General features: G+C 39.4%; 1 protein-coding gene across 2 annotated transcripts in view; it reads right to left on the bottom strand.

Moving 5' to 3' along the window:
* The window catches only part of COL3A1 (collagen type III alpha 1 chain), a 52,939-nt gene extending 43,695 nt beyond the window's left edge, over positions 1 to 9,244 (bottom strand). Inside the window, exon 1 of one of the 2 annotated variants that reach the window (XM_054830051.1) lies at positions 9,002 to 9,244. In XM_054830051.1, coding sequence (XP_054686026.1) covers positions 9,002 to 9,080 — 79 coding nt within the window. In that variant the 5' untranslated portion in view covers positions 9,081 to 9,244. The remainder of the gene's footprint in view (positions 1 to 9,001) is intronic. The other variant, XM_054830052.1, reaches the window with a different exon arrangement.
* Between the last annotated feature and the right edge of the window lie 1,002 nt (positions 9,245 to 10,246).

Below are 10,246 nucleotides of genomic sequence, written 5' to 3' on the forward strand. Positions count from 1 at the left end.
TGGGAAATGTTACAATGCAGTATAGTACATATGGTAATATCATTTATATTTTCAGATACATTGGACAAAGTCAGCCCCAATATAACTCCATGGCCATAGTGAATTTACATCAGAGATGAGTAAAGCAGCAGGGGGTCAAATTCTACACTAATATAACTCCCTGCACAATTCTATTGATTTCCCTGTAATTTCAGAAGTTGGAAGTAAATGAAGGGTTTGGTTCTTGTATTTCATATTCCACTATTGGATTAAAGAACTCTGGCGTATTGTATAGAGAAAAGAATCATATCTTTGGCTGCCAATAAATTAAAGGTATTTGTAATTCAGAAGGTCAGGGGTGGGGGGAGGGGTGGGGATTCTGAATGCATAGAGCATCATTAACCTAGTTTCATCTGCAAAACAGTTTGTATTCATTCACTCCTTTTCCAGTTTGTACTAATTCACCCCACATCCATTTTGGACAGTTTATTGGATACAGATGGCAGTATTTGAAATTCTTCTTAATCTGCCTCATAGAGGATATTAAATGGCTATTTGTATACTGGATACAATGTTCTTATTGTCAACTTCCTAAGGCTACTAAAGTGAGTATTGTGAGGGTTTTCTCAGGGTACAAAAGACAACTTACTTAATTTTGGGGCCACTTTTAAGAATCACGTTCTATGCCTGCTTTTCAAGCATGAAGACCTAAGGATCTTCCTAACCAATTCCCTTGTCAGGTGAAAATCCACACTTTTGGTATAGTGAAGAGCCTGCAAGCACAGAGCTGACTTTTTATTAGTATCAGAGGTCAGAAGCGTTGCTACCGAAGTGGCTGCCTGAAGCCTGGCACACATTTCGCTCTCCCTGCTCTGTGCAGCAACAACGCCTGCGGGCACAGGGTGAGAATAAACAGCGCCGCGTAGCAGAGGAGGGTAGAACATCTTCAGCAGACGCAGCCAGTTCCACCAAAGTTTATCTGCCAGCGTCCTTAAAAGGTATGAGTGGAAAAGCCTGAGCCAGAGAACAACTGATAAATGAAGAGGCGCTGTACTTCTTTTTGATTCTTTACTGAAAGAAATTCACAATGCTCTTTCCCTCTTCAGTTGCTCTAACAGGAAAAGAATCAATTTGACTTGAACGCCTCTCTTCTTTCCTTTTTCTTTCCCCTCCATATTTATGCTACTCTGTTCATACAAAAAAAAAAAAAGGGATCTACAAAGAGGACCACCCTGCCAACGACTAAGCCACCAACAGGCTTAGAATATTGTGCAAAGAATCTTCAAAATGTCTGAGCAGATTTCAATTACTCTTTTCAAAGATTTGCAATTCCCACTACACAGCCTATTGTTTGCTTTCACTAGGACATTCTTCTCTTAAACAGCTGGCAAAGAATGACTACTGCTCTGTAGGGAAACAAGCAAACACCATACAGTAGATTTAAAGCCAAACACAGAAAAAAAAAAAATTTTTTTAAAACAGCCTCTCATGAACATAGAAGTGTTTTCCAAGATAATATAAATTCTATTTTTGCTGCTTATAGCTGAAGAAAAGCATGGGGGATGTAGTTCATTCTCCTTTGATGCTCAGCGTGGCTATTACAGTGAACATCAAAGGAACAATAAGTGATGCTTCCCATATTTTCCGTTAGCTGAGTTTGGGTAAGCAATTGTTTCTCTTGTGTATGTTTGAAAAAGGAGCTGTAGTTTTCCCCTTACCTCTTTTCCTAAAAGAAAATGGAGAGGAAGAGAGGGACAAGAATCAGCAGCACAAAGGGAAAGAATAGAGGTAAAGAGAAGTTTGCAGCAGACAACCTGCTAACACACCGACTGGTCACTGGGAGTGAATTGCAGGGAATTTCAGTGGGAACTAATTATGTCCAGAAGTTTTCCAAGAACCGCCAGTGTCGAATTGCTGTGGGAAGTAGTTTTCAGACACAGATCATCCTTTCATATCTACTGCTGCAAATATGCGCAGGATGTTCCTCCGATTCTGCTGCCCTTCGCAGCTGGGAATAAAGTGGCGCCTGAAGCCACCATAGCAGCCCACAGAAGTTTTGCACATGGAAGGAAATCTTTTGCTGCCTGGCAGGAGAGCAGAGGTGCCTCCAGGGTGGGATGCACAATGACTGAAAGAGAAAACCAGCAGCAGAAAGGGATGGGTCTCCTGTGGCTGTGGATAGCTTTGTGTTATGCTGAAGGCCGCTCTGGTACAGACTCAGCTAAACTCTTAAATCTACAAGTCACATCGCCTGTTTCTTGAGAGTCATTTGGGTGCCCCTTTAGCTGTAAGAGAAGGCCTAGGCTTTCAGAATAACAAAACACATTCAGCCTTAAAATATATATCTTTCCACTATCATCACATTCTTCCTGTTCAATGTCCTGTGCGTGCTTTCTCCTCCCTGGCAGACATTTCTTCACGGAGTACTTGTGTGAATCAAAGCAAGACAAAAATGTGCAGACATTGTTAAAGGAGGTACCGTTTTTGTTCTCATTCTGATAGTTCATGTTTAAATGAAGGGTTTGACGTAAATGAGGGAAAATGGAAGTAGTCTCTTAGCTAATCTGAAAGGAATCTGTTCTGCTGTACTTTCACTAAACAAATCCAGAAATCCCAGAGCTAAAGTTTATCCAAACTAAAGCCAACAAACGGTTGTTGTTGGAGGGGGTTATATCATGTTTTCCATTGTCATTTTGACACGAAACAGGCAGAGGCTTCAACTTTGCAAACTCAGAGACAAGATTGGCTCTGAAGTAAAAATAAATAAATAAAAGCAGCTTTTGGAAGTAGGTTAGGTTTTCTCAAAACAAAATGGACAGAACCTTTCCTATGAAATACAAGATGAGAAAAAAATGACTGCTTGAAAATATAAATGCATAATATAATTTACTATGCCTCTGTGTGAAAGATGTATTGCTCTACAGTCACCGATGGAACTCATTCCTCCTTGCACCCTTCTGGCACTTAAGATAGGATAAGCACACCTCTCTATCTCTGTTATACTTACAGAAGAGACTTTCTGACTCCTGTAATATGTAATTTTTTACTGCCTGTGGAGATTATCAGTTCATCAGCCACAGCCAGGGGCAATGTAAGGGTAAATCTTTGAAATTGTTATACAGTCTCAAAGCAATGTCAGAAATATTAATGGCATGGTCCCTACACATAAATATGGGAATGTTATTTCCCTGAAAAACAAAGTGTCTGACTGTGCTGAATGGAGAAAGATCAGGAAATTCTGTGAAATTTCCTTATAGATTTTTCCAGGGACAAAACAACTCTTGTCAAGGAAGTCATGGAGAGGACAGAAAGTAAAACCTCACAAACCCTGTGCATCAAAAGACTCAATGGAAAAAAGAAAATCCATAGAGGAGGTGCTGTCCTGCAGCAGTAACTAAGCCAGAGCACTGGCTCCCTTATCTACTAGCAGTATGGCCATGGGAAGCCAATTGCAGTGAGTCACCATGCAGAGTCTCTGTAACAAACATCACCATGAGCAGCACAGCCCCAAACAGCCTTCTCTCCAGGAGGAATCCACTGGATCCCCTGGGCTGCAGATGGGCAGCATGCTGAGGGCCAAGGGCTGTAGCATTCTTCTGCACCCACCCACACTCCCCTCAACAGCCTGACCTGAAGGTACAGAAGCAAAATAAACACTTCTTGCATCATTCCTGGAGGAGGAATCACATCTGTCCCCAGTTCTCCTTCTGTACAGGGTATATTATCATGGATGTGTCAAAGGAGGGGCAGGCTGGTAAAGTATTACAGCAGGTAAAATGATGACACTAAAATTTTTGCTCCATTTTGGGTTGAAGGTTATTTATCATCTGCCAAAAACCAAAATCAGAACGTCTCAAAACTGTAGACGTAGAGGTTGTAGATACTGAACTCTAAACCATGTTAAAGTTGTGCAATCTACAATTTACCACGCTACCACAAGGAGAATGAGCTAACAGTTGTCATGTTGAATCAGAAAACATTTTATTATATCCTTTTCAAGTTTGAGGGGGCTTTTTTTTGGATGTTGCCAGTAATAAATTGAATTTTGCTCCCTCACATCGAATTTCTGCAATGATGTGGGAATCTAATCCAGTTACTTCAAGACCAAAAAACCCCATTTCGTTAACAACATATCTTTACCATTGCCAACAGTTTTCCTTTTCTTAGCTGAGATCTTTTGCCTAGTTTCTTAAACAAGCATGACTAAAGGACAGCATAATCTGGAGTATTAATGCACATGACCATTGCACTAATTTCCACTTCCATGGATTTTGACGAATTATTACTTCAAACAAACAAATTAAAACTTGCAACTGTTACAGCAGCTGTGGCTTGTGCTCTTCTCCAGATCACTAATCTACCATAAAAACATCAAGGGCAATATAGTTTTCATGCTGCCCACTTGCCTGGGAAAGCATGCTTTATTATTGTTTCCCCCTACTGGTAGGCTGAACCTTTCAACTCTGAAGAGATTGCTTTTAATCCAAAATGCTAAATGACAGTCTGCATCATTTCCATTACTGACCTACAGCACACTTTCCCAATTATGAAGCCAGGTATGTCCCATTTTCTGCATGTTTCTGATTAAAACAAGGTTTGAGCAACATTAGCACCTAACTGCAACAACGACTAATAGATCCATGTCAGACTGGTTTATCAGCCAGTCTGTGAAACACAAAAGTGATAGTAATTCACTCCTTTCTTTCTCTAGAATAGCATTAATTAACACCCAGCCGTTGTGCAAGGCTGGCATCAGCTAAGATTTTGCAAGTGACACCTGACTGCCTATTTCAAACCTCAAAACTTTGGCAGGAGCTGGAAGAGGAAATAGGATCTGCTTGTATTCTGCAGCACTAAAAAGGGAGCAAATGTAATGACTCTGACTGAGGCATCAACAGTAATATTTTTGCTAGAGACAACACCCTTCTACCTCTGCCTCTTCCCCTTGTAATAAAGCAGTGGATGTTTCCAACTCCTCCTCTCTTAAAAAATCAGTCTATGTAGATTTGGTCTCAAATCAAAAACAAACCTGGAAAATAATGAAAGGGATATATAATGGTCTCATTTTCCTAAGGCTAATGTCTTCCAGGGCTGTGTGATCTAAAATGTATTTATGAAATTTGTCATATTTCCAAGAACATATATATAATGTTTAGAGGGGGTGGATTCCCCAGGCTTTCATTTAGCATGATTTTTCCACACCAGAAAGAAATGTTTCAATTTTCCTAAGCATAACCTTGCCTGCCATGTGCTTCGTAAAAAACAGTTAGGAAAAATGGAAGAACAGTGGATCCCTGATCTTTCACACCTTCACATGGTCCAGGTTACTTATGATGGTGTAATCATCTGTTGGCACATAAACATGCATTATCTGGTTTTGCCTTCAAAACTCTGGAGGGGGACTTTTCTGTTACCAAAACCTTTGAAGAAAGATAGTTCTGACTGTTGTTAGCATTACCCTTAAAGTAGCTAATTTATCAACAAAGAATGCATATGTACAATGTTGCATACAGGTGAGTGCTAAAAATGTCGGTCTGGCAGTCTTACAAATATACTGCATCTATGCAGTACCCATCTACTTCATTACTGATCTAATACTTTCCAATTAATAAAAGAAAGCAAAATGGCTAAACCAAGCTGCTTATAAGTTTTCCTAAAATATCATCATCTTTTCTGGGGGATCAGAAGTGGGTGCTCAACATGAAGAATTCTTTGCATGCTGCCTCCTGGCCTCCTGAAACCTACATGTAATGGTTATATTTCATTTTCAAACTGTAATTTGTGACTGAAAGTAATATGAAAGGTCAATAAGTCTTCTCAGAGATATTTTGGGATTTGGTCAATACCTCAGAAATGAGCTTCTTGACCAAATATCCAAGATAGTACTTATATTACAAGGAAAACACTAAATTACAGGAAAGCAAAAAAATAATTTGGAATAATAATGAAGGTGTTTTGGCGCTGCTCTCACACTGCTTTTAGAGCAGTAGAATTTTCCTGATGACCTCAGTGAAGTTCCTCAAGGACTACTGGGTGTACATATGAGAAGTGTCATACTCCAGGTGACTGAGATGTCCCTTACCCATCTCAGATGTAGCTGAGACTGACTCAAATCCATCTGAGCTCCCTTTTGGCACCGATGTGAGCAGGGCTGTGCACGTGCTTCCTTTTTAGTCAGTGGAAAGTGCCAAACACCTCCAGTCTGTCTAGCTAAAATTTATGCTGTCTTCTGGAAGTAGCTGTCCAGATTCACTCTACAAACTCAAGATAAATGGTATGAATGCAGGTCATAAGACTAGCGAATGCTTGCACAAATTGTGCTGGCTGGGTAGAGGATGGATTTCTTTTCTAAAGAAGCATTTGAAGTTCTTTCACTTTTTGGTAGTTTAATATGCAGGATGTAAAGGCGCCTTCAAATGGTGGAACTGAATAGACGTTTCTGGAATCTGAATCACCTGTCATGTCTGAAGCACCAGCTTCACGTCATGCCAGCCACAAGGAGGCATTTCATCTTGAACATGGTCAGGGCTTGCAAATGCCTTACACTAATTAAACACACATCAAAAAACCTGAATTTCATGTAGGTGATTTCATTTGCAGGCTAAAAGCATCCTAGTGAGTTACCAGGACATACAGCTTTTGTATATGGAAGTCACAGAAAATTCCTTGTTCCACAGTAGCCAGATCCCAAGCTTTTGAAGAAGTTCAACCTGAGGCTGTACTCAAATCTCCATTCCTAGCTATTACAGCAGGACAAAGAAACACACAGCCCAGAGGTACATCTGACTATCCTAAACTTAGCGTATACTGAGCAGTTTCCTTAATACCTTGCCAAGTCTTGTCTCCTGGCAGGTTTTCCCAAGGAAAATTTTATATTGACTTACATTTGATACTAACCATATAAACATTTTTCTTGACAAGAGAGAACATTTTAGTATGTCTGGAAATTCTCTTTTGAATCATGGAAAATTTGGCTTCCCAGTCCATTGCTGCCCTGCACATGAATTAGTGATGCTAATAATCAACTCCTTCAATTATTATTTTCTGTGAGAAAAGCATATTCAAATGTGTGGAAAGGAACATTCCAGAGAGAGGACTGAATTTGATATTTTAAGGGATAGCTAGTGTTTTATCAGTCTCTCTGTGTAACCTCATCCCTGTAAGCAGTATGGAAGTTAGCCCGGTAATGAAATGTTACTACACCATGAAACAGGAATGTGGCAGAGAAATGAGAATACTCCCTCGCACTTCGTTTGTACATGGTTCTTCTATGCAAGATTTACCATTTCTTGAGTCAAATATGTGTTGCGCCTCAGAAACGTCCAGGGATACGACCGGAGTGGGGGGAAAGAGACCTGGCACTCAGGGAGGATTGTTTATTGGGAGAAATAAAACTGATGTTCCTTCTTTTACATTGGATGGGCCCTTAGTCCTTATCTCTCTGAAGATATATGTATATAAAATATACATAATACATATTAAATATATGCAGTATGTGTATTATTTGCTGCTGTAAGCAGAGAAAACTCACAGCATATGTTTGCTCAAATTTTGTATTTTCTTCACTGAAGATTTCTGAAGAGACAGTTTATATACTGGAAAAGCAGAAAAAGAAAAACATCAGTTCACAGTATATTATGTATATTCTCTATAGAACATCTTTATATGCATTGTTTGGGTTTTTTTTAAGATACTTTACAAGGCTTAGCCTGTGTCTGTTCTTGGTGAGGGAGGCTGGCATTTGGGCACGCTGCTGTTGCAGATGATGTTACCTGATTTGCTCATTGACAGAGCCCTGAGGTCCAACTGCTCCACTGCCAACAGCCTGCTGGTGGACTCACAGTCACCCCTCGGCCGAAGGGCCTTTCCAGGTATGCTGAGGCAGATAGATTTGCCATGAAACGGCTAAAGTAATCGGTTTCCTGATCTGTATCATACAGACTAGGGTAGGGTGTGGTTTTAAAGGCATTTAGCTTTCCTTTACTGCACTACAGTTTATTTGGCTGCTTCTTATCAAGTTATTTGTAAAGCTATTTGTTGCCTCGACACAGGAATAAATACATTGCAGATCTTTTATGTTTACAAGAAAGAAAAATGTTTCATCTTAAGGAAGGTCTGGTTTACAACGTCTGGCTAGCAGGAACAGAACACATCCAAAAAAGGTCAGCTGTACTTGTGGAATGTCATCTGTTTAACTTAAATACTCATACCACACTTATCTTCACTCTAAGTTGAATTATTGTATACAAAGTATTTTTCTCCCCCTTTAAATTCCATGTTCGTTCGGGTTTTGGTGTTCTTGCTCTCTGTAAACATGCACACACATACTCACATCGACTCCCAGATACCATCAGCTGCTAATTAGTCTCATGAGGGACTGAAACAGCCTGCAGATGCACAATTCAAACTATTTCAGCTGAGGGAATTAATTTATCCTCCTGCTTTACGTCAAAGTAAAAATCCCTTAAGCTGACATATTTTCATATATTCCCCTTAAAAACTGTTTCATCAACACTGGTTAGAATTTTAAGGCTGTCTTCCACACACAAACTGTTTAAACAAACCCCCATGCAGTCAGTGGAAAGCACACAATTACAAAAAGAGAATTCCCAATAAAAAAGCTGGAAGCAAAGACTTATTGCTTGTGACAAATAACTTCCAGACAGCACAGAGCTAACAGTTCAAATGTTATTCCAAGAGTTAAAAGAAATAGTTTAAAAACTCTCCGGTGTCTGTAATAGGAAAACAAGTAAGAACAAGAACAAATGCAGCTAAGGCAGACAGCACTGTACAGTCCTTTTAACCACAAAGAAAGCAAAGCGAAGAGAAAGCTTTGGGATGGTAATGCAAACTCCTGCAGCTTTCAGCTTCAGCATATCTGACTCTGCTGAATTAGTGAAGGAAAAGTGTTCTGGTGAGATTTTTGAATACACATTTCTTAATAAGCTATTAAAATAATTGGTGAAAATAAAAATAAAATAAAAACATAAGAAAAAAATCATAAGAAGCTCGAATTACTCACCATCTTGTTGTGCCAAAATAACTGAGGGTTGAAACACGGCAAGAATGAGCAAAGTTACTTTTTGCACAAAGCTCATCATGTCTAAATATTAGACATGAGACTCTCTGTGCAAAAATAAAAATGGGGGGGGGAAGAAAAATCTATTCAAAATAGCAACATCGGTTGTTCCCTGCCCTTCCAGCACCGGGCCATGTACAGAACTCAGCCACAAGCATTCCCCAGCTTTGGCCTTAAATAGGAAAAAAATTGGCTTACTTTACTTTTCCACCCCCTTTACTGAAACATGAGAAGACGACCCATCCCCTAACAGCAAATGAATGATTAATATTTCTCTTGGCTTTAAAGAAGAATAAAGTCAACTAAACAAGATACACAGCACATCTAGAACTTTTGCGTGCATACGAAATGCACACTGAGACTGTATATGAATAGTTAGTGTGTGCTGTATGTGAAATATATGCATGTGAAAAAAGAAGTCCTGTGGTAAAGCCTCTGCATTAAAGCATTTTTTCATGTTAATTAGGAGTCAATGGGTACAGCCCCTTCTTAGTGCTCCCTAACAAAGATAAAAGGAAAGTACCTGATGTGGCTGCACAAACTGGAAGAATCCCAGAAGCGAAGGAGTAAACCTGGGTATTTCTGCTGATGATCCATCAGTTAATGATAGGGAGGTCTGAAAATTGCAACACTTCTGTTCCAGTGCTTTTCTCGCCATCTCTGCCTCACACCATCGTTTTGTCTGACCTGAGGAGAAAGCCAACATTAAAATAAATTATGAAGAATACAAGATGCCAGATAAGAAGTACCAATCTCCCAAACTAAAACTTTCCAAATAGTTCAGTTTGATGCTGTCATTACAATGTTTGAAGGAATGCAGAACAAGTACCACTTTTTTCTTTTTTTACTGTTTGCTCCTCAAACAAGAAGGTATAGCAGACCAAAAAAAAAAAAAAAAAGACATCTTGAGGCTACTAATTCCTTTTAACCCTAGTTCTTTCTTTATTCCATACAAAACTGTGCTGAGAATAGGATGAGAACACACAAACTTATTTTGCAATTAAGATGGCTTAAGCAGGTTTTGTTATGAATGTAGTTTTGCTGGGAATGTAGCTTTAAGTACAAGTTTGGGAGACTCCAAACTGAATGCAGAAAGCTGTCACTGCATTCATGTCTCCTAAAACAATGACCAACTACTCTCAGTCAATTAATTTGATCTAGGTCATTAACTGCAGGAGTACTCATTCA

This window comes from Grus americana, chromosome 6 (assembly GCF_028858705.1).
Source record: "Grus americana isolate bGruAme1 chromosome 6, bGruAme1.mat, whole genome shotgun sequence".
NCBI classification, from domain to species: domain Eukaryota; kingdom Metazoa; phylum Chordata; class Aves; order Gruiformes; family Gruidae; genus Grus; species Grus americana.